The sequence below is a fragment of the Leptosomus discolor genome, chromosome 7 (genome assembly GCF_034619465.1).
Source record: "Leptosomus discolor isolate bLepDis1 chromosome 7, bLepDis1.hap2, whole genome shotgun sequence".
In the NCBI taxonomy this organism is placed as follows: Eukaryota; Metazoa; Chordata; class Aves; order Leptosomiformes; family Leptosomidae; genus Leptosomus; species Leptosomus discolor.
This window is the reverse complement of record NC_141397.1, coordinates 51,647,916-51,672,798: the sequence shown is the minus strand read 5'-3', so window position 1 is coordinate 51,672,798 and position 24,883 is coordinate 51,647,916. Positions and strand designations below refer to the sequence as shown.

The following is a 24,883-nucleotide window of genomic DNA, read 5'->3' as shown; positions in this document are numbered from 1 at the left end:
AGTGGACCTGGCAGAAGCACCCTTCAAAAAGGCTGAGCTGGCAGTTCCACGCTGGCTGGCCCCAGGCTGCCACAGTGGCTTCTACAGCTGAGCTCATTAGTGCCTGCAATCAGCAGGGCATGAAGGGGAGATAATTGCACAGGCAGCACAGCCCCGGCTGCGTGCAGGGTCTATATATAGCACCGTGCGGGTCTGCGCTGCCTGCGGTGCTTAGTCACGGCCCTGGGGAGCGGGATGGGGCAGGCACTGCTGCGTGGGGAGCTGTGCCACTGTGCCAGCTGGGGTGCCTGGGGAAAACCACCCCGAGCTGAATTAAATGTTTCACTTACTATGCTTTTTCCCAGCTGGAAAATGCAGTGAGCTTCCCAGTGGACTGCCATTTTGAACAAAAAAAAAGGATTTTTTTTTTTTTTTTTTTTGGAAAAATATCTAAGCAAAAGGTTTCAGCCCAGGGCCACAGTGGCCGCATGAAGGTGTTCCCCCCTCGCAGACCCTGGGATCCCACAGACAGGGAAAGGTGCTCCCAAACCTGCAGAGAGCATCCCTCGGCCGCAGGTGGAGGGTGCCCAATGCCTGGCCCAACCCCAGGGGCGGCTGCGGGGCAGGGGGCACCCGGCCCCAGGCAGCCCTGGCTCCTGAGGCCAGCAGCCTCGGTGTCACTCTGTGGCCATGCCGTCCCAAACACATCATGGTGCTTTCAGGCCAGCACCAACACCCAGAGCCTTTGGAGAGCTGCTCAGCCCTGGGAAAAAAAAACATTTTTGCTCATCGCCTCACCGCTCCCCAAGGCCGGTGGGTGACACGAGCTGCCTGGCCTGTATTTCCAGGACGGCCATTTCCGAACTGATGACAAGGTCCTGCCCTGGCACGCAAGACCCCGTGTGTCACGGGTGCCACCGGCGTGACCCGACCGGTGAGTGCAGGGCTGAGTCCTCGCAGCAGCATCCCGGGCACGGCAGGGGCTGCGCACATGGGGCAGCCCCAGGAGCTGCAACCGCAGGGCCCTCACAACACACCAGGGTGGTGACAAAGCGCCAGTGCCATCCGTGGCACTGTGACACTGCACCAGGAAGCCCTGCCCTCTCTGTTTCGCCCAGCAAGCCTGAGGAAGCAGTGTGGGACTGCCAGGGCAGGGATGAGATGGGTGGCACCTGGTGCTGCTCCCAGCCACGCAACGCGGGGACGTCCCCACCCAGCTCCCATGTAAATGGGAGTGGGCACCAACTGAGCAAAACCTCCTTCCCGAGTCCCCGGGAGGGCACATGCTCTCTGGGCCACTGCAAACCCTCCTCGTCCTTCAGGGTGCATCATCGTGGTGCATCGCCCGCCACGAGTCCTGCCCCGCTGCAGCCTCCAGCACCCTGGCTGCTTGCCTTGCTTTGCACGGCAAGGCCTGATCACCTTGAGTTTTGGTGTCTCATTCAGCAGTCTACTGCTGCTTTCACTCGTCTTTAACCACCTCACCACTGTCCTTTCCCTGGGGATGTGAAAATACTTAAAGCCAAGCTTTTGTGCTATTTGGCAACGGATCGGTTCAGCAAATCAAGGATAGGGTGAGGGCTGCAGCCAGCATCGCAGCCTGCTGTTCTCCTCTGACGTTTCCCATCTCTTTCTCTTGCACATGCACACCACATCAATGCAGAAGGACATGCTGGCTCAGTGTAAAAAAAAAAAAGCAGGGCTGAAAGTGGGTTAATGCGCCCATGCACCTCCTCTGGCAGAGAGCTGCGCAGGAGCTTGCACCTGCCAGCCGGGCAAGGATTTAGAGAGAGGGGTGCTCATGCCTGAAGCCCACTCATTCATAGCACAGCAGTTCCCAGCTCCCTCCAAACCGACCCTGGCTATGGCGGTGATGATCTTTTTCTGAACTCCAGTTCATGTCCCAGCCCGTTTATTTGCACCACTTGCTTGGGACAGACGTGGGATAATCACAGCGATAAGGTATGTGGGGCACCGCATTCAACTGCCCAACAGATAGACATCAACTACTTTTTAATCATGATAAGAAGAGCATGAAAGCTCCTATCGCACAGGACTTCAGCTGTGCCGCAGAAAAACAGCCGAGTGTGTTTTACATCTGCAGCTTTATTCTCGTACAAAAGGTTAAAGGCAAAGCTAGAAAAATGAACCTATTGGTACACACTCACTGAACACTTTTAAGACAAGACAAGGCAGTAAAGCTTTTATTGCTAAGAACCGACGGATGGCTTTAAAGCTCATCTAGCATTCAGTTTTTGTTTGTAAGTAACCCAATTTAAAGCAGCTTTTCAGTCTTTAAAACCCTCTCGCCCTTCTGGAATGCTTCAATAGGAAGATGACCTGAGGACGGTGTCTGCTCTCCAGAGGGACCAGACGGATGCTCTGCGTGAGGTGCAGAAATGGGCCACCAAGGAATGCCAAACCGAAACCAAACTGCGGACTCCTGCTGATCGTCAGACAAGGCAAGGCTGCCCAGCACCCAGGGAGCAGCACCCTGCCACGTGCAAAAGCAGAGGTCAGCTGACAGCGCCTCGGCTGTCCCCATGCCCCAGGGGCTGTGGCACAGACAGGCCCCACAGACTTGATCCAAGCAGAGCCAGGAGCTGAGCCTGGGCATGGTGACTGTGGATGTCCGGCTTCAACGACCAGACTGCGCTTCCTCCTGGAGGGGCGAGGAGGCTACAGGCAGTGGGATACTGAATGCTCTTGGGATCCCTAGGGATCAGAGCAGGCCACCCTTCCCAAGGGACTGCTGGTGCAGCCACCATGGCTTTGCAGGGCTTGCTGCAACCAGAGCTGCTCCTGGGGGTGGCAGGTGCCCTAGTCTTCAGGGATTGGGGTGTTGCAGTTCCCATGGTAAATTTTGACCTCACCATCGCACTGGAAGTACTGGTCGAACACATCACTGTATCCATGGTCCCTCCACCACGTGCAAAGCTGCCGGTTCCACGTGCAGTCAAGCACATGGAAGAGCTCTGGGTGCTCCATCCCCACCATGGTGAAGAAATCCTGGTCCCCAAGGTGGCCCTTGAAGTGGTACTTCTCCGTCAGCTTCTGCACCATGGTGGGCTCCAGCAGCTGGTTGTAGAGCTTGGACTGCCTCATGGCTTCCAGGTTCAGGAGCAGGACGCCACTGTTGAAGCCAGGCAGCCCATCAGGAGGTGGGTCCCCCACTTTGGTTTGAGGGTTCTCACGGCGATACTGCCAGAACGTGTGCCTGCAAAGAGAGGAAAAACAGGAACAGGGGACTCAGGGAGCACAGCCCGAAAAGCAGCCACCTCAAGTCTGGGCAGGTCTGGATCACACCACTCACCCAGATCTCACAGCGCTTGTCTCCTGCTGACTGGAGGCACCCAGCCTCCCAGAGCAGACCAGTGCTTCCCAGGCTGCATCTCTCTCCAACCCCCCTCCCCCAGGATATTGCCCAGACCTCAAACCAATCTTCTCGCTCTCTCCTAAAGCCCCTTTTGTTTCTACCAGCACCGCTCTGGTGAGCCAACTGGACAGAGGACTGCGTGACTGCTCACACGGCTGTGTGGGGAGACGAAACCACATCCCCAGTGCCTAGGGCAAACCACCACAAGTGCCCCCATGGCTGGTACATGCCAGGAAAATGTCCTGCAGTTAATGGGATCTCAGCAGCAGAGCTCACATTATTATTATTATTATTATTATTATTATTATTATTATTATTATTATTATCATCATCATCATCATCATCATCATCATCGTTATACTATGGGGAAGCTCCGGATCAAAGCTGAGACCCAGTTTGAGGATGTGCAAAAAGAAGGCTTGAAATAAATCTGAGTGGCAGAAATACTTCTTCAAAATAAAAATAATAAAAAAAATCCAATCCAACACCTCATTAGCTAAACAAGCACTGCCTTCAGCATTTGCAGCCCTAGGAAGGCTCAGCTGTAGCAGCCCTGGCAGACGCAATCTTCACCAGCTAATTTCCAGCTGCCAAGGAGAAGAGCGTGGTGCAAGTCTACCAACACACAAAACTAACTCCAGAGGGTGATTCAAATGGGAAAAATTTAGACTGCCTAAGCAAGCAGCTCCTTCCTCAGCCTTGGGGCAGCGAGCACACCCCACCATACACACACTGGCTGCTCCCACTTGCAGGAATTGAATTCATCCCATGCTATTACCCAAGCAGCTGGGGTTGAAACTGCCCCAAAAATCACTCCCATTCAGACTGAAAGTCTGCCCCCAAGCAGTATCCTCTGCTGCAACGCTGGGCAGCTGGGAGCGGGCTGAGCCTGCAGTTTGGAGGAGGGCAGGAGGGACCTGTGGCCCCCACCCCACCATCTGACAGCTCAGGGTTACTGGCACTATGCTCTCCTTCCAGCCCTAACACTTCAAGTAAAGCTACAGCAGGTTTTTGGGTTTTTTTGCACCTTGCTGTGAAGATGTCAGGGAGAAACACTGTTAGAAAGAATAAGCCAAGCGTGGTGCTGGTTCCTCTCTGAATCTGTCAGACACTAACCAAAGTCTCCAGGAAACAAGAATTCGTTGGTAGATGGTGTGGATTTAGCACCCAAAGGTTTAAAGTGGTCCCATGCTTTGAAGCTGAAGCTGGGCTAATTCAGATGTAAGAATATGCAGGGACATTAGCCCCTGGGACAGCTCCAGAGTCACACTACCATGAAGGTAGTTCCCGCACTGCAAACATTTAAATTGGAATTGTTCTAAGAAACTGCGCTCAGCTCCAACAGGCACTGGCTCAGGGAATCCTACAGCTTGTACAGAGAGTGGACTATTAAATCGATCCTTCCGGCCTGTCCCCTGGGTCCCCAGTACAGCACTGAGAGACTGGCCAAGGCGAGAGCCGGGATTCAATGGCCACCAGCAGAATCATCCCAGCAGAAAATGTGGATCTATTAATGATGCCAACCGTGAGCACCTTTTCTATTTCCTGATCTGGAGAACCGCAAGCATCACGCAGCCTCACTTCCTTACAACTTTCCACTTGGATGCTTTAGATTCAAACCTCTGATATTTCTCATTGCATTAAGGGTCTTTACATCACTCCCTTTCTCCTGATTCAGGATGGAAAGGGTTTTTCCAAATGCCCATTTTCCATGGAAGGAAGGCTCAGGTTTTGAGCAGCCATCTCCACACCTCCCAGGGAAGGGGAGCGGAGGACTGGCTGCCTCATTGGAGCCTGTGGGCAGCACTGCTCGTTTGATCTAAAGGGCAGGGAAGGGATAAAACGGCCCTGCCTCTGCAAAGAGCAGCTATGGCTTGGGGACAGGCACCAGGTCACTGCAAAGACGACTCATGGATGCTCAGGAGAAAAGGAAGGCAAAGTGCTCTCCATGCAGCATGAGAGGGAAGCTCAACCTGCAAAGACAAGATCCAGCCTTGCACTGATCAGCCTCCCAAAGTCCTCAGGTCCGAGGGTCTGAACAGAGAATGGCTCAAGCTCACTTCTGCATACTACTGCTCTCTCTGCTTCTCCCTAACAGTGCCAGGAAAGTCACCCCCTGGCCCAAAAAATGATGCTGGAAGCTGGCAGGAGGGAGAGGGGAAGCAGTGCCACAGAGGGAGGCACCTTTCCAGCTCCACAGCAGCGGAACTGACTCCTTTCATGTTCTTGCCTCCAAAAACACGCTGCCCAAGGTAAGGGACGAGATTACAGCCCCTGCAAGCAGCTAAAATAGCAAAAATGCAAGTGCCCAAGCCCTCAGCATTGACAGGCCACAGCAGGGTGAAACCAGATCTGTATCAAATGACTCAATTTTTCAGCAACGCCGCTCCTCAGCAGATTACTTGACGATGGCTGATAACGAGAAGGGAGCAACGTTCCCTCTTCTGCAGGCAGAGAAGACAGACCAACAAGCAGCAATTGTTCAGCCCTTCCTCCCAGCGCTGGCGTGACGGGGCCATCCTCCCCCAGCCGCGCGTGGGGACCGCAGGGGAGCAGGGCTGGGGAGGGAGGGCAGGGCCATCCCCGGGGAGCGATGCTGGGGCAAGATCCAGGATGCGACGAGCTGCGGGTGGCTCCACAGCGCCGATGGCTCAGGAACCTGCTCGCAGCACCACGCTGCAGCCTTTCCAGCACTGGGCTTGGGCCAGCCGAGAGAAAGGTGTTCTGGCAGGGCCACTGGCAGTATCTGTTTAGCCTGGATTTCACTTGGCTTTTGTCCTTCTAACAGAGGTTTTGGCACTGTCCTTCTGCAGGGGTCAGGACAGAGGAAAGCGTGGCTGAAAGGCACCTCCACCCAGCTCAAAGCAGAAGGAGCAGTGGGTACAAGAGCATCATTTTCTTTAGAGGAGATGGGGCCAGCGAAGCAGAGCAACCAGCTGAACAGCTAACGCAGCCTATGCCCCATGCTGCTCTGTCCTGCCTGCCATCGTCCCTCGGCACCCTCAAATTTTGGCAAAACATGGGGGGAAAATCCCAGGGGTTTGATGAGTGCGCTGCCAGCATGCAGGGAGGGGGTGCTGGGTGTGCAGCCCCTCCCCACCAAGACAACCATTAATGAACTGAACCCCAACTGGATGCAATGGAAATGTCTCCCTGCCCCAAGCCCCTGGAGAAGCCGGGATCTCCCTTGGGACAGACAGTTCAGGCAGGGCAGCGTGCCACCTGCCCTGGCTCAGGGGTGCCCTGCTCCCCGCAGGGCAGGAAGGCAGCTCGGAGATGCCGGCCACTGCCGGGATGCAATGGGCAGGAAGCTGCTGGCCGGGAGGAGGGGAGGAGAAAGGAAGAGGAGGCATTTCGGGCTTTTGTTAACTGCCCCGGCCCCTCTAGATGGGAGGAGAAAGAAGTGACCCCGGGCCCGCGACCCTGTAGCGAGGTGCGGGGGAGCCATGTGGGGCCACTGACAAGAGCGCCCGCCTGCAGCCCCGACGGGCTTTGCTTTGAGGAGCTGTTTATAAACAGAGCCGGCGTGTGCTAGGAAACATCTGGAGGAGAGCATTTCCAAGCATTCAAACGCCGGGCGCAGGCAGCCCAGATAAAAAACCCTGCTTCCACCAGGACTTCCCTTGCTGGCCCAGCGCAGGGCGCTCCGGCCGCACGTCCCCTGCCTCGCAGGCCGGTGGTCACGAGCCCCAGCTTGTAGAGCTGCCATCGCACCCTTTTAAAATGCCTCGCTGAGGGATAGCTGCCAGGGGGAGAAGGGACCGCTGCAGGTCCTTCTCTTGCTTTCATGCACAGCAAGGGGCAAATGCTGGGGAAGGTGTCCAAACCCATGAACTTCCACCTGTTTACTTCAGCTCTGGGTTATGGGACAACCTCATGGGACGAGCTGGAAACTGCTGGTAAAGCAGCAGGGTGCTCTTGCTGTCTAGAAAGACAGGGAGGAGGAGTTACTGCCAGCTGGGTGATCAACAGCAAGCCCAAAGCACTGGTCCCACAGGCAGCAGACTGGGCTTGTGTGCCTGTACGCACCCAAGATGTTCAAGAGGCTGAAAACCTGCCACACCAGCTGCGCAGCCGCCGCTGGCCCTGCTGATGAGGACATGGGTCCTCTCCATGCGGCCGCACCTCCAGAAATGCAGATAGCCTGCGGGATCCCCACCATGCAGCTGGGGAACTGAAGAGCCAGGTCAAAAAGACATGAAGTGAAACCAGAAGCCAGGCCAGCCCCAGGGTGGCTGCAGTCAGAGGATGCTCCTGGAAGGCTGCGGGGCCTCCGAACGTCGCTGTGCACCATGCATGTGCACTGCATGAGCCCAAGCAGCGTGGTACTCAGGGAGGAAGGCTGCATAGCCTCTCCCTCACCAAAGGGGGAAGCGAAGCCAACAGCCATGGGATAAAGCCACAAAAATAAGGGGTCTGCAAGATTATGGATGCAATCAACAACCCTGGATCACTAAACTTCTTGCTGGAGCTCACCAGTTTGCTCCCATCTCTTGCCAGTGCTGGCAGAGTTTGGGCCAGCTGCCTGCGAGGGCAGGACGGGCAGCAGCAGCGGGCCAGCACCTTGAGGACATATTTTGTCACCAAGCCTCTCTCACGGGAGTGAAGGGTTGGGGGACCCTGAGCCCCATCCAGCTGGGCACGGGGCTCCTGGTGCAGAAGGGGAGCACGGGCTGCCAGCCGTGCCTCTCTGTGCCACTCCGACGGCAGCCCTGCCAGCCCAAACACCACCTAAAACAACAAGCGCACGCTCTGGCTACCTCTAAATGTGCTTTTCGGTTCCTGAGCCAGAAAGCAGACGGCTGGCGGCATTATCCCCAGCTGCAGCTGCTGGCAAACGCCGCTGTTCCTGTGCAATAAGCAACCACGCGCGAGCGCACCACGCTCCTCGCTCCGTGCCGCTGCCAGCACTCCGCCGGGGCGGGCAGGAGGACGCGGCGCGCAGCTGCGGTCCCGCCGAGCGGTCCCCGGCCGAGCTGCCCACCTGCGGGTGCCCAGTACCTGCGGGGCCCTGTCGGGCTGGCTGAGGAGGTGGGTGGGATGGGAGGCCCAGTGAGAAGTATGCAGCGTCTTGATGGGGATGGGGGGATGTGTTTGAGACGAAGGGGGAGAGAGCAAACAGAGGGGGTAAATAATTGCAAAGGCTTCTAGGGACAACAGATACAGCCTTAAAAGCAACCTCGCTCCCACGGCAGCCTGGAGGACCCCCTGACAGTGGCTTCTGTCCCTCCCGGAGGAGACGGTGTGTGGTGGGGAGGGAAGAGTGATTGCATGGAGATGACGGCATCATCCATCCAGCGGATGACTGTGGCTTTCCCCCCTAATCCTCAGCAAGAAGTAAGAGCACAGCCAAGAAACTTTCCTGCACCTTTCTCCTCCTCTTGGCTAAACCTCACTGTGGCAGGCAGCTGCCAGGCCCTTACTCTGTCCAACTGAGATTAACGCTCAGGACAAGGCCATCTCCCCTTCCTCCAGCTCCTCCTCCATCAAAAGGCATCGCTGGAATGAAGACGGGCCCTTCCAAATTTCTGCTGCAGCTGGAGGGAGGCAGCCATCCCAGGGTGGATTCGACCCACACTCCTCCTTCCTGCCCTGGCACTGCCGGACCTCGCCCGGGCGAGCTCAGCCCTGCTGCAGATGGAGGCTTTGCCACAAAGAGGCCCTTGTTGCTAATTGCTTATTTCCCATGTGCAAACACTAAACCCCTTAAGGAGCCAGGGCAGCAGGTTCAGTACCAGCCTGGCCCAGAGCGCCTTAGCTGAGGCTGAGGGCTGAGCAGCTTGTGTAACCCAGGAAATCCCAGCCCTGCGCTTCTCGGGAGCACCATGCACCCAGCGATGCGCAATGGCATCACCAACACAGGGGTATCCCCCGCCCTGCAGGGAAATACATCACCCCGCAGCAAAGCAAGCCCATTTCCAGCCTGGGACACAGGGCAGGATGCATTGGTGGGCACACTGGGACTGCCTTACTCTCCTCTGACAGGTTCAGGGCAAGGGTCCAGCTCAGGCAGGGCCTCCAGCTCTCCCCTGGAAAATGCTGACGAACCGACAGACTGAGCTCTTCAATGAAGACATCAGTAATTCCTTAATAAACTTCTCACGTAACCTGCTAATTATGTCTGTACAGCGCTAGTCTCTACTACAGCACAGTCTGCATGCCAAACTTTTAAAAGGCATGTATTCGGAGCAGCAAATTGATTCTCAATGATTCCATTTCTGCGTGGACTTAGCAGTCCAAAAATGGGCACACTTAAATGGATGATTACTAGCACCTTGTGAACGCAGCTCGCCAGCAAAACTGTTCCTTTGGACATGGGTTTTCAGGATCAGTCCCCCTCACCATCTAAAACTGTTGCACCCCACGCCAGTGCTAAAATCACCCTCCAAATAGAGGTGGGACCATAAATCCCTGACTGGGTCACATCGGTTTCCTTCCCTCTATAGACCAAATGCCCGTGGCACTAGCGGCGGTGCAGAGCGATCGGCTGTGTGTGTCAGACCATCCGCTCGCTCAGCGCCGGGGAAGGACGGGGGCAGCCTGTTCACAGAGGCACTCTAAAACACTGTGGGCCTATTTATTGACGAAATGACAGATTTCTGTTAACAACTGTGAATGGACTCTGCTCTGGCAGTGCTCTCCTGCCTGCCTCGGAGGCGTGGGCAGCCTGCCCCAGGCCACTCTTGCCCACCGACAGGGCTCTCAGGATCAGGGGAGATGCTCTCCTTTCATGGATGCTCACTTGCTGCTGTGGGGAGGAGAAATAAAAAGCCTCCATCCCTCCACCCCCGTTTGAGAGTCCCAGCCATGGGATGCTGTGCTGCCACTGGGGAGTCCAGGCATGGAGGGAACCACCATTGAGCTTCAGAGAGCAGGAGGGTGTTATGGGAACCCCTCCAAAGGATTGTTGGGAACTTCCTGGTGTGGCCCCAGCACTGTATCACTCCAGAAAGCATCCCAGCTATGCAGCAAAACCTCTCAATTTCCTGCCGTTTGTTTGTTTGTTTCTCCATCAAAGGCCTTCAGGTCCTGGAAGGTCCTTCTCCACCAAGTGCTGGTGAGGAAGCTCCTGGCCGAGCGGCACCAGCTGCCCTTCTGCTGCCAGAGCGGCCCCATCCGCTCCTCCCAGCCCACCTCCGGATGCTCAGCCCCAGCAGCCACTTCCCAGAGCAGATTCAAGAGCCAAGCTGCGCTGGTTTGAGACCTCTGCTAGCATCTACAGCCCAGACTCCCCTCCCCGTCACTCTGCAAAACCTTCACTGGACATGAACACCTGTGCTGCACAGGCAGCTTGAGCCTTGCTACTGCCCATGAACAGCATTTTTCTTAGCAGCCCTAGACCAAGCTGTGACCTCCCCAAAAGCACCATGGTCCAGCATGGACCTGCTCTTTCTTCAGTTCATGCTCTCCCATGACAAAAAAGTAACCACTGAATATGACAGCAGTAATGCAAATACCCAGCTGGATCTAACCACCTGCTCATGACGTGTAGTGTTGCAGGGGCTGACGGTCTACCACTGCAGCCAGGTACTCCAGCAACCCCAAGATGCCACTGGTGTGACACCTACCTCTAGACACCGAAACTGAGCTGAAATTAAGAAGTTCAGGAGTAGAAGACAAGTGCAGGTATGATAACCAATACATACTCACCTGATGCATCCTGGACTTGTGTGCTATGGCCAACAAAAAAAGCCCTATAGCAAAGTCATGGCAAACTTCTCAGGCAGCCCTTGCAAACATCACCCACATGTGTTCTCTGCAGGACAGCAAAGTCCTTGCAGGGAAAGCTTGAACCCATGCTTGGAGAGTCCCAGCTGCTGTACCCAAACACACACAAGTGTCTTGGTTGTTGGAAAAAATCATGTTTGTAAAGTGCCCAATATCTCAAAAGGGATAGTTAATAATATTAGTATTATTAATAATATTTGTCCTAATCGATGGACAGTTGTGGTTGTCAGATCTTATCCAATTTATTCACTGTTTTTAAATGACGTTTCAAGTTTGCTTGGTAATAGGAACAAGTGCAACGGGTCCTACATATTAATGATGTGCACAGATGTAAACAACAAAACTCTTTACCTTCTTGGATAATTTTTTTTATCAGAAAGTAATGCTGGATTCCTGAAATCAATTCTGCTGCCAGTTCCTTGCAGGTTCTGCTTGTTCTGTAATTTTGGCTGCTTCTTGGCAGCCATTGCCGAAGAATTCCTAGAACCGTTCTCCCCGCGCATCAAGCAGCAGTGCTTGCTACAAATCTCAAAGCCTCGAAACGGTTTAAAATCCAAAGTGCACAGGGTCTGGCTTGCAGGACTGTGGGCAGGCAGCACTGGCATCACCATGCCTGGAGGGGCACAGGCAAGGCAAATTCTCCTGCCTTCTTCGACTGAGGGGCTTGGGAAACACAGAGCCTGTCGTGGCAGGCAGCTCCCTGCTCCCCCAGGGCAAACACACTTGGAAAAGAGCAAATTCTCCAAATCAGGGCAACTTGCCTGCATGAGGAGCCCATGAAACCAGGAGAATTCAGGCAGGAAGACCTGCCTGCTGGAGATGATTATCTCCAACTTTGGAAAGCTCCATCCCAGGGAACAGCCCACCACTGCCTCAGCTGATACCCAGGGAATCCAGCTGCTCCTCCTTGCTCACAGCTGTCATCAGTACTTTGGGTTTTTTTTTACATCTCAAGAGAAGGTACAGGACGTACCGCCTCAGCCCAGACACGCTGACAGCCTGGCCAGGCTGCAGATTCAGCATTAGCCTGCTCACAGCCCAGGATGAATCCGTTCCTCTCCCAAACATCTGACAAACTGACTTAGCACCGCTGCTGCTGAGCTCCCAGCAAACATGGAGCACTGCAAGTGCTGCACCCCTGTGTCCAGAGGTTGCACAGGCTTGCTTCCACTCATTAATGGGCTTCTCAGTGTTATTTTACTAGCTCTCAAACAAACAAAACACGTGACAAGAGTACACAGCACATCTATAGCAGCTCCCAAACAATCACAAGCAGAAACAAAGTTTTTCCTTTCCACAAAATAACGTCCTGTTTGAGCTCTTCCTAGGTTTTAGGCAAAAGCAAAGGCGAACAGCCTTGCAGCCACGCAAGGCCTCAAGTGCTGGTCCTTTGTAGCTGTCCCTTTGATGCAGATATCCCTTCCTGCAGGACAGATTTTGACCATTTCCACCACTGTGGATTCCCAAGATACCTCCAGCTTTTATTAGCTTCTTGTCACAGGGGACAGCCGTGAAGATCTCATCCAATGTCAGGAATGGAGCCAGCAGATACCCTTCCAGCCCCCAGTTCCTTGGACCTGAGAAGGTCTGGGACCTCTCCTGAGGTCCACCATCACAGCAGGTACCTTGCTCCCAGCTGGAGAAAGGGGGTAAAAGCACCCATCTGAGGACCTGTGGGTTAGATCCTCCCCAATGAGACCTCCAAGGTGAGCAACGCAGGGGCAGCTCTCAGGGCCCCTTGTGGTGCTGGCACTGGCGGGCACCCAGAACCCACCACCATGTGGCAGTGCCAGTAACAGCACCGGCACCATGTGGAAAGCGAAGAGGCCGGGATGGCCATGGGGATGGGACTGGGGAACACGGTGCAGCGCACCAGTCCGGGGTCAGCCTGAGGCTGCCGACAGCAGCTGTGCAATCAACATGGCTGTCCTGCTTCCTCCTGCACACCCCCAGTGTGACTGGAGGGATCTACAACCAGGAAACTCAGTAAGAACAGGGTTTCAGCTCTGCTCTCTGTAATTGGAGAGTTTTCAGGACATTTTTGGGAGCGCGACAGTGTTTCCCCACTCTGTTCATCTCGGCCATGGGACTTCTTCAAAATGAGGAGGCACCTGGCAGGGCTGAGCTTAGCCTGGCACAGAGGTCCCTGGGGAGGTCTAGGCTGCAGCAGCATCCGCATGCAGATGCCCTTGCTGTGCCCCAGGCACAGCCCCAGATGCTCATGCCCGGTCTGGAGGCTGCCCTGCAGCAAGCTGTGCTTCACTGGGCTACCAGTCAGCCCCATCACAGCCAGAACTGCGGCTATGCCGTTCCTCAGGCCAGGCATGGTGACTTTGCCGGCCCGCCTGGTAGCTGGCTTGCAGGCCGTATCTGCAACGTGTGCCTGCACCTTTCTTAGCAGGTCAAGAGCATAGGAGGGCTTGGACTTCTCAGGTTCCCCCAGGATCTGGCATAGAAGCCCCAGTGTGACATAAATATTTATACAGAGCATCATCGCTTGCCCTCTGTAGCCTGGTGAACAGGACACTGCCAGCATGTCCAAGTAGCTGAAATGCTGCAGGGGACAACAGGATTTTTAATTAACGTTATGACTCCGCAGAAGCACTTCCTTGCATGGAAAGCCTTTTGGACAAGGCAAACTTCAGATGCAGATTTTAATCTTTCTATCAAAATCACTCTTGCTGAAGCAGGAGCTCCCAGTCTTGGCCATGGTGCGGATCTTGTGCAGACACATGAGCGGGCATATGTCAGCACTGGGAAGAGGCCCTGCCCGCAGTCCAGCATGCAAACGTCAAGCTGGCAGGAGGCATCCAGTGCTCCCATGGAAAGCCCACAAGCATCTAAGAACCTAGTGCATAGCACTGAGTGTCCCCAACAACCCTGGCAGCGGGGGCAGCCCCTTGTGGGACAAAGCTCTGCCTGTGACCCCATCCACAGAGGTGTTGACCCAGGACCCCCTGCCAGACACCACCCTGCAGTGCACGGCAGGGAGGTGGATCTGCAGGGCAATCCATGTACAGCTTCTGCAGCAGCTACCGCTCTCTGTAGGCCACTCCAGCCCACCCTCAGTGACCCCAACGGACAGGCCAGCCCCAGGCTGTGCAACAGTTAAACCCCAGCGTTTGCCTTGCAGGAGGGCCAGGAGATCCTGTTGCTCAGAAAAATGCATTTATCCAAGACAAACAGCAGCCAGGCATTGTTTCAGCATGAGTCAAATGAGTGGAAACGCTCCCGTGCCATCCTGTTTTGCTGTCTGGAGGTTTCCCCCTACCTTCAGGATGTGCAAGCAGGCTCTGGGACGTTTCCTATTTGCTGTTCTCTTACTCCTCCGTTTCCCGTGAGCGTCTGTGCCCAGCTCTGCTCAGTGCACCAGTGCCGCAGCCCGAGCCTTGTGCAGTCCCAGCCTGTGCCTGGTAAGTGCAGCCTACAGTCAGCCAGCCACCGGGCAGCTGGTGGGAACAGCACTGCCTCCCAGAAAACGGTGCGTCATCTACAAAACACGCTGGTCTGCACCCATTTACCTCCTCTGACGGGCCAAATAGGTAACAAGGATCCAACACAGCCAAGTGGATGGATCCCCATTGCTACAGAGAGGGGAACATGGCATCCAGATGCTTCCCAGCCACCGGCTCACCCTGCCCAGAGGGTGCCAAGTCCACAGCTCCATGAGCAAGCTCAGGAATGCTCTGCTGACTCTTACCAAGCTCTCTGACATTTTGCCCCACATTGGGGCAAAGTTGGTGCCACAGAGAGCTGCGTGAAGTGGGGAGGAAAATGCAAGTGGCAATGAAGAGACCCTGCCATTGCCCCGTAACTCTCCACCCCCACAACCACTTTCCCAATCGATGCTTCAAGCCTGCGCATGTGGCAAATCACATGGCTGGAGCTGGCACCTCTTATTTCACACCTACAACGTGTTTTTATCTTGCTAAAAGTATAAAAATAGCAAAGATTTTTTTTTTTTTACAAAGACACTCATGCTTTGTCAGCTCATGTTTTCGTCTGGAAACCCTTTTAGCAGCGAGGTGCGAGCCCCGCGGGGCGGAGGGCTCGGCGGGAGGGCAGGCTGGCGTTTGCACAGCTCGCCCCACACCGGGTGATCTGGCAACAAGAAGGATCAGGAACTTATTTTCACATGAAGATCAAAACAGCACAAGAAGAAAAGCACAACATAGCCCAAAGTGACCCAGAATGTCAAAACTGCAACAACAGAAAGTTCAGCCCAAAAATGCAGCCTGTGAGGGCTGTTATTGCTTGGCTTGTTTGTCCCCACTGCAGGTGGCAGGAGGTGGAGAGCACGGCTTTGGCTTGGGTCAGGTACTCAGTGCTCAGCTCCACGGTCCCGTGCCTTGTCCTCTGCCATGCCAGAGATCTCTCCCTCCAGCAGAGCACCCCAAAGCTTAACTCAGTCCACTCCAGGCATGCCCGGTCCCACAAACCACATCCAGGCAACAGAACACCATCCCTGCTCCCTAGCTATGTGTGGAAATAATGCAAAACCAATCCCTGCAGAGACAGAAACATGGAGCGATTCCACCATGGACTAATTGCAGGCAAACAAACGCTCAATTTATCCTGTTACAGGCTGCACCACTAACGAACGGGATCTGCCCTGCTGGGCAGCGCTGACTGAGGCTGACTGTTCGACACAGCCCCACGGCCATGCTCGGCTGTCACTGCTCTCTCCATCCCACTTTAAGCTCTAACAATTGGATACGATTAACTAGGGCTGGATTTACCATTCTGGGCACCAAAATCCTGCCAGGATACCCAAAGCGGATATAGGAGCCCTCCACGCTCCAAGCACGGTGCTGCCCTATGGAGATGAGACTTCAGCATCCACGTTCCTCTCATCTCAGCTCTTCCCGCCAAGAGCAGAAGCCAGGAGGGGAGGTGACATTTCTGCCATGGGCACGGAGATGTCTTTTTCGAGCCCAGGAACAGTGCTGACTTCTGCAGTTTGAGCAACCAGAAATGCTCTCGTGAGCATGCTCTCAGCTGACTTGGGCTACTAGGAAATGATCCGTGGTGATTCATGACCATCAGTCCCCTGGTGCTGAACTTCTGTCTGTCTCTACTCTCATCCCATCCTGATGAACATGCAGCAGAATGGCTGCTCCAGATCTTTGCGGGTCAGCCTTTGCCCAAGAGTGCTGCTGGACATGTCTTAGGACGTTCAGTTATCGATATCACTACTAAGGTTTCCAGAAGGGAAGGAAAAGACATACAGAGCTCTTAAGCCTCTTTATCTTTCTCCAAGAACATTTCCATTAGGATTAGCAAACCTAGCCAAGCCACCTAGGCACTCAAACTCTGCTCGGCTGAGAAGCCATTAAGGCATCCTGATTCACCCTGGATTAAAACAAAACCTGAGGTTCATCCTTGGAACAATGCAGGCTAAACTAAACCAATTTCTTTAAGCACCATCCTGGAAATACCTGTGTCCCTGAAACCCACCAGTGGCCCATGAGTGGGAAGAGCTGGCTCACCCCTTGGTGCACGGCTCCAGCTGCTAGCTGCCACCACAGTTGGCACTGTCTGGTTGACCAAGGGTCTAGACAGCAAGTGACCATGGTGCTATCCTCAGGCTTGCAAGTCCAGGTCACCAACACACTTGCCCACTCAGTCTTCCCTGGCGGAATATTTCTTTAGCAGAAGGTGCACTGACACTTCAGGGACCCAGAACCTCACTGTTGCCCAAACTCAACCCCTACTCTCCGCAATATTCACAGCCAAAACCTCTGAGCCCCAACATACAAACTGGTGCTCCAGAATGCAATCACAGCACATCGGCAGGCATGGCTGGGCAAATACACCTCTAGCTATAATCTCGGTATGGATTTCGGCACTGATGACCAGGAACTTGGCTCTGGAAGCCTTGTGATGGTGCGTGAGAACAAGGAAACCACAGTGACACTGTACACTTCATTCATACCGACCTGTAAGCTTCAGACTAAGTCCCCCTGCAGGGATTAAATCAGGGAGACTGCCTCCCCCTAGATTTTCTTCCAAAAACCAACCTGAGTTGAAGAGAAGATGCCAGCCACCCGCTGCCCACTCCCTGCTCCCCATAGGGAGGGGGCTGTACCTGTACACTGGCTGCATTTCCCTGGCAATCCCAATGACTGCTCCTTCTGGGAAGTTGTTGAACTCATCAAACAGGTCTCGGATGTTGGTCTTGTATTTCAGATCCAAGTCTACCTGGATGATCTGTGTTATTTCTGAAAGCACAAAGAGGAAAAGTAAGCTATACAAGACAAAATTGTAACTGATCATTACCAACAGCTATTTGATGAATTCCACCCAATGAGGATTTGGTGCAATCAGCCCCATGGGCAAGGCTCAGCCAATTCAGGGCAAATGCAATCCAGCTGCAACCTCTACATAAAGCTACCAACCGTCAACCATCATGACAGCATTTACCACTGCACATTTTAGGCACGATTTATTTCACAAATAATTTCTGGTGACCTCCTGCTTCTATCCGCTTCCTCCTTCCTTCCATACAAAAGCAAGAGGCAGCTTCAACCCAGACTCTCCCTTTCTGGAAGTGCTTCTTCAGGAGCAGCCACACCTTCTGCTACCTACTTCTGGGAAAAGCTACCATTGCCACGAGTGTTTCCCAGCTCCATCTCCCACAGCATCCCTCAAAGCATCAGAGCAATTCCCATCACAGACAACATCAATAATTCAGTCAGCTACACGACACCCTCAGCAACACTTGCACAAGCTCATTAGCTGACAGTGGCCTGACACATGGGCTTCCCTGAGGGCAGGGATTACAGCCCCTGCCTGCACACACTGCTGACAGTCTGCGGCAGCCTAGAAAACTTGATTATTGCCAGTGCTATTCTGTCAGAGACAAGGAGGGATGTGCATAGAAGCATATTCCACTTGCAGTGGGAAAGTCAAGAGTGAGGAGGGTCTGGAGGACAACATTATGAAGGCCAGGCCTGAGCTTGTTCACAGAGTCAGGCCCCTGCCTGCATTTGTCGTAGCCTCCTCTGCAGTACACAAGACCAACTGATGGAGATGTTGCTTGGGAGAGGGTGCAGGAGACATGCCTTCTCAAAACTGCTTGTCCCGGGTGGACCTGGGGATGTGGTACAGATCGCAGCAGGCCAACTGGAATGCAGCAAACGCTGTGAGTGATTGAACTATGGGACAAAGCCATGGTCATCTTCTGGCCACTCAAGCTCAGCCCTACTTGGGGACTGCAAGCAGAGCAGAGCCCTTCCCCACGGCATTACGTAATGCCAACACTATTTATGTGTGTTGTAAAAGCCAAGAGCAAATTGGCCAGGTTGCTTAGCACTCGGCACTAATTGGATTATAAAGACTGTGTCAACCTGTTTTGGCCCCCACTCATCATGCATAGGTGCTGTTACAGCTTCCTGCAGGCTAGAGGTGCGAGTCATCACCACTTTCACAGCAATCAGCAAACGAGGCCTTCATCCTTCCTCCTGCCCAGTGCTTGCAGGCAGGAGGACAAGCCCAGCCTGCCCTCACCCTCTGCTGCCTGCATCCCTCATGGCTACAGGCAGGGCTTCCCATCAGGCTGGTGGTCCTGGGGCGCTGCCCACGCTCCAGCCTTCACACCACCATGGTTCCTCACCCCCCTCGCCCTGCTGTGCTGACAACAGGCTGTTGGCTACCCCCAGACTGCTGAGAGGCAGCCACTCTGTTTTCAGTCCCCAAAGCCACTGTCGGGACTAGAGACCCAAAGATGCTGTGCGCAGCCAGGCACGGGCAGCTATCCTCCAGCATGGTAATGCAGCTTTGCCATTTCAAATGCATTTGTCACTTGGTGCTTGTGTTTCAAGCAGATGTCGGGCTGTACAGCGGCTCTGAATTTTTTGCAGATCCTGCACTAATCTGGGGCTCTTGGCAATTGGTCATATCTACCACGCTGTTCCTCGCTTAAGAAGGAAAAAGCCCCGTGAGGTTAAGCAAGAAATAGACTGCTTACCCTGCAAAGCATTCAAGTAGAAATATAAAGCAAGGAGAAGTAGTACCTAAGCTATAACCCAGGCTGTATCTCAATTTATTTTTTTTAACATCCACCACTCTCTATCTGCTAAAGGGAAAGGCCGCACTCCCTCCAGCCAGCAGCACGGCAATCCCCAGGCCTACCTAGTATTTACCACCACCATAATCCTCTGTTTGCAAAGATTTAAAACCCAGGCGTAGTAATTCACTACAGGCAAAAGCAGGTCTTGACCTGAAAGCAATTTCCCTCAGCCTTCCTAACTGCCTTAGAAATCACTAGCACAACTCAAGCAGATGAATAGGCAGAGCAAAGGATTTTGCAACAGGGAATGAGACACGTATCCCAAACACGCCAAACCTCCCCCGTGGCCCAGACCACAGCAGTGTAAAACGCCAAATCCTTAACACTATTGCACCTGAGAATATCCAGACTGGTCATAAAACTCCAAGGTGCGGAGTCCCTGGACCTACAGCACAAGCTCAGCCCAAGAGAAGCTGCGGGGGCGAGCCTGAGCCCTCCAAGTCACTGCCAAGGATGGGGAGAGGGGATGGGGTTCCCAGGAGGATGCAGCACGGCTCAGCCTGGTGCACAGCAGCCTTCTGATGCCTCATCAGGTTTCAATTAAATCAACCGCGAGGCACGTCATCCGATTGTTCTCTAAAATTACAGATGAGCGCTAACTGCAATTAATCACAGCGCAGAATGAAAGCTGAGCTTGGGGGAACCTCCAGTCCCAGCCCTGCCTGCCCCAGCACCCCAGCAGGCTCTGGCTCCAGAGGGTCCCTGTGCAACCTGGAGGATGCTGTCCACCAGCAGCAGTCGGCCACCCCCGAAAGCCTTGGCTGCAGTGGGGAGCAGAGCACAAGTGCAGCTGCAGTGCTGGGTGGTGATGCCAGCACCACAACAAGCCCAGCATGGATATGCACGATTTCTTCATATGAACACGCTGGGTTCTCCATCCTGCCCTTCATTTAGGGAGTCCCTGTGTTTGGTTGTCCCCTGTGTGCACTGGTCCCATGCTGTGCTGGCAAAGCATCCCAGGAAAAACTCACTAATAAATCAGACCCAGAGAGCGCAAAGTACTTTAGTACTTTTCCTTTTTCTTTTTGAGCAAGCATGAACTGCAATACTGAGACAAAAATGAGCATGGGTGACATTAAGCACCACTTCGCCAGATGCAGCTTGCACGGACAGATTAATGGCCAAGATGATTTCTCTGTCTGGGACTGGCAAGGGGCCAGGCACTAATATTTATGATGTATCATGCTCTTTTGCCCTTCTACCAAGCGCTTTGTCCTGGCTGCTATGTGGGGGCGGAGGAATCACATGCTCTCTCAGGCACAAACTGCTTGGAGGGGTCCAGCTGGAAATGTGGGAAAAGGCTGAGGGTATTTTGCTCAGCAAGTGAGTTTTCTAGCTTTGCCATGCTGTATATTACCATCTGCTCTGTTCAACCCCAGCTCTTCCAGCCACGGCGAGTAAAGGAGTTACGCTACTCAAAGTGGAGATGATCTCCATTAGCAGTGACAGCTTTACGGCGCAGGCTGGCCCCGTTTAACACTCATAATGTTTTACTGCAGCCTCATACCAGCAGCCACAGAAGGGCTGCTCTCCAGGCTCGCCTCAACCCCTCCCTCCAGACACGTCCAGAGGAGAAAGACCAGCTTAAGGAATGCGCGATCCCTCAGCAGGGTCTGCAGCACTGGACACCAGGAAAGAAAACCACCACCAGTGCCCAAGCCGCCTTGCGCTGGGGCTCAGCTGCTGAAGGGTGGGAGAACCAAGGTTATCCCACAGCAGGACTCTGGAGGGTGGTCTGGATGCTCTCAATGGTGTCCACGAGCCCCTCTAGTGTCTGATGGGCCTCCCCAGGAGGCACCAACCCCACGGCCTGCCCCTTGGCACAGCGGAGACAGAGCGGGACAGCAGCAGGCAGGTGTGCAGCAATCCAGACCATCCCTCCAGCACCTGCTATGACCTGTAGGAGCACAGCGCTCTTCTCAGGCAAATCAGGCGGGAGCGGCAGCGGGGGAGCACGGGGAGGAGGAGCGCTGCTTTGGCAGATCCAGGCAGGGCTTTGGGGATGCAGTGCAGCGAGCCACCCTGCAGCGGCTGTTACCCCTCCAGCCCTTCTTGACCCGCAGCCACTGTTTGGAGCAGCCTACAGACGGGCAGCCTTGAGCCTGCCTGTAGGCTGGGACTCCCTTCCCCTAGCCTGAGTTGAGGGGATGGCCTGCAAGAGATTTAAATAGTGGATTTAAAACCACAGGAAGTTGGATGGAGGATGGATGGAGGGTCAGGAGAAGAGGATATGCAAAGGCAGGAGCCTGCATGGAGCCTGGGGGAAGCTGCCAAGCACATAAGCCAGTGGGCACAACTCCCTGCTGCTCTGGGAACGCCAGCTGTCAGCTAGAAACCTGATGGGAGCAAAGGAGATGACCTTCTTGGCTATTTGCCTTTCCCTGCTCTAGCACCTCTGCCACCAGTGAGTTGCTGCCTCTCCAGTGCTGCAGGGAGCCAGGGCAGAGGCAGGCGGCAGCAGCAGCAGCATGCACTCCCCATGGCATGGACAATGCTGCTGCCCTTCAGGCATAGTCAGGGCATCCATAGGTCACCCAGTGATGGCCAAAAGTAGTCTCTGGAGTACGACATGCAATTTGAGAGGCTCCTACGTGAGCTACAAACCTCCTGGACACCAGGCACGCCTGGGTGTAGGTGTGGGGAGCCCAGGGTGGTTCACCAACCACACACTGAGCTCTAATAGACAAGGCAGAAAAACAAGACCCTGCAGCCCCACAGCCTGGCCTCTGCAGGCAGCACAGGCTAATTCCGCAGGCAAACTCATTTACACTCATCCCAATGACTTTCTCTGTACAAGGGTTGCTACCCTGGCAAAGCTGAGCCCAGATGGCAGGTGCAGGGCTGGGGCATAAGCGCTGGCCTCGGCTCCAAACCCTCTTCTTCCATACAAACTACACCAGATCTTGGGCAGAGGCATGCCACCACCGGCAGCCACTGTCACACTGCAGAGAGGGGAAAAGAGTGAAAATAAAAACTTGTGTCCAGGAACAAATAGTGAAATGTAGAGCTGCAAAGGGCAGAAGCTGTCCAGCAAATGCTGTGGTTTTAATCACTGTTAATTGCGCTGTGGTTTAACAGCTTTAGAGTAGAAGCAGCAAGAATTGAAACCTCCTGGAAGTGGTGTAGCTCTCCAGCCCACTGACAGGCTTGTGTTGGCACAAGCTTAGCTCCCTCCTCAGAGTACAGAATCCTGCCTGCAGCTGGTCTGGCAGCAGAGACGCTGCACACGACGGTGGGATGGCACGAGGGGAGAGGCCACTGCCCTGCCAGTCTGCACTGTGCCCAATCTCACACACAGTCCTGAAGCACACGCCTGTCACCAATGCTGGTGGCGATTTGGCTCTGCTCCCGCCATCCTCTGCACTGGGGTCTCCACTTGTCTCGACAAACCTGTTTTCAAGGACCTACGCACCCTGGTGCACCATGTCAACAAGGAGAGACTCCTCCGACATGCATCAGATGGGAGCACCCCAACCTCCCTGTGCCTCCTCTTCATCACAGCAGCGATTTTTGGGGCCAGAGGCTGGCGCCTTGCGCCCATGCAGAGCAGAAGAGGTGAGATCGCAGAGGACCCTGTCGGGACTGCCGACTGTGCCTGGCACGCTGTGCGATGCAGGTATGCCGCTTCGCCTTTCCCCATGCAGCCTGCAGCAGTGAGGCCTGCAACACGAGGAGGCAGGAGCCCCCTCCATCCTTCTGGAGACAGTGCGGGGGCAATGGCCTCGCAAGGGCAGGGACAGACAGCTGCTGGACGCAGAGCGGCTCAGAGACCCTTCGGCAAGGACAGCAGTGGCTGCAGCCAGCTTGGGTGACACCATGCAGCAAAAGGACGGGAGTGTCCCCTGCTGGCTGCAGCTCTGGGTGTTGCGGGGCTGCTGCTGGGGTCTTAGGAAGGGCCAGGGGGTGGCTGTGCATTTTGCCACTTGATTTGAACTGTCAGAAGGAAGAGGGCTGGGTGGCCTAGGCTCACCGAGTTGGGGTCAGCAGGGCTGGAGGGCTCAGGTCTGCTGGTGTGCAAACACTGGGCACACCTGGACAGTTTCCCCTCCACCTCTCTCCATTGCTTCGAGTTTGGCTCTGACTATTGATGTTTTTTTTTAGCAAGAAGGTTTTTTAGCTGAACCCATCACGACAGGGCAAGGCCCCAAAGAAAGCAGGAGCTGTGAAGGACCAGCAGTAACTTTCAGATCACTGCTCCAAGCAATAAACCTCCTGGAGCAGGCTCCAGCGGGCATCATGCCTGCCGGCAGCGACGCACAGCTCTGCAAAGCCGCCCATGCTGGCTGCAAAACCAGGATCCTCCGCCCTCGCCGGCTCAGAGGGATGCATGGCCAAGAAAAACACCACTCCCACAGCCAGCACCAAGGCCAGGCATGGGTGCAGGGCAGGCGACAGGCTCTGGAAGGGTTCCCTGTGCAATCTGGAGGGTGCTGCCCAGCAGCAGCAGCCGGCCATCCCCAAAAGCCTTGGCTGCAGCGGGAAGCAGAGCACAAGTGCAGCTGCAGTGCCAGGCAGCGATGCCAGCACCATAACAAGCCCAGCATGGATACATACAGTTTATTTACACCAACATGCTGGGTTCTCCATCCTGCCCTTCATTTGGCTCACCCCGCTGTGCTGCTGGCTGCCCCTAGCCGCTCTCCCTCCTGTTGTCAGCAGGGCTGTGACCAGCTTCCTCTTCAGCTGTGCACTCCCGCAGCCAGGCCTTATTTTCTCCACAGATAAAGTCTCCCCCTCTGCTTCCAGAATTAATCACCGCCGCCCGTGCAGCTGACCCCGACAGCACCAGAGAGCCTCGCCCAGAGGAAGGCAGCTGAGGCTGGGGCAGGCACGCATGCATGCAAGCACAACCGGCTCCGCAGAGCTTGCTGCCAGTACGCTGGCAACTGGGGTGGGGGGGGCCTGCAGTCCCCCCTCCCACGACCTGATGCTGCTCCGGAGCGCACCCTCCCAAGAGAAGACAATCCTACAAAGCCCTGCACCGTCACGGCTTGCCAAGGTGCAGACAGCTTACCTTCCAGCTGCCCGCTTAAACACAGGTCCTCGCCTCTGCTGTGTGGCCAAGGGTCCCCTCTGCTCCTTCAGGCAGCCTAGCAGCCCCCCTCCCCATCAAACAGGCTCCTCTCCCTTCAAACAGAGCATCAGGGGAGGGTGGGAGGCGAGAGGAGACGTGCCCAAGTGCCCCGGCTGCTAACCAGGCTTCTGCAGCACCGGTTAGGCACTCAGCAGCACAGAGCAGCGGCTGCTGCACAGCAATTCCAGCCTATCAGCTAATTAGAAAATTAAGCTGCCTGCCAAAGACAGATGACAAATCATTGCTACCACCCACGCAGGGCAGGCACCTGGGTGAGCTCAGGGGTCTGATGCAGCAGCAATGGCCCCAGGTACTGACGGCAGCATCACTCTGCTCGCCTTGCTCCACACCCTGCAGCCGTCTCCAGAGGGATGGAGAAGACTCAGCAAGAGATGGATGTGTTTTGTTCCAGGAAATTAATTTTTCCTGTGATCCAAGTATCTTCTCGTAATCCATCAAGGTCTGAGGGACTAATATTTAATGGTGCTCAACACCTCAGCTCTTAACCAGACTGCAAGGCAGAGACATTGCTGAGCACGCGACAGCTTTCAGGATGGAGCTGGAAGTGCTTCTTGCTATGTATTTAATACACAATGCCGCTGGGGGAGGAGTGTGAAGACACTTTTTGGAGCTGGAGGAAGAGCAGCAGGAAACC

At 54.7% G+C, this 24,883-nt stretch overlaps 1 protein-coding gene across 2 annotated transcripts in view; it reads right to left on the bottom strand.

The window, feature by feature from the left end:
* Positions 1 to 2,748: 2,748 nt before the first annotated feature.
* Positions 2,749 to 24,883, bottom strand: part of XXYLT1 (xyloside xylosyltransferase 1) — a 36,261-nt gene continuing 14,126 nt past the window's right edge. For both annotated transcript variants that reach the window (XM_086468186.1, XM_086468185.1), the window contains 2 exons: positions 17,172 to 17,304; positions 2,749 to 3,196 (listed from right to left, as the gene is read on the bottom strand). In XM_086468186.1, coding sequence (XP_086324312.1) covers positions 2,800 to 3,196; positions 17,172 to 17,304 — 530 coding nt within the window. In that variant the 3' untranslated portion in view covers positions 2,749 to 2,799. The remainder of the gene's footprint in view (positions 3,197 to 17,171; positions 17,305 to 24,883) is intronic.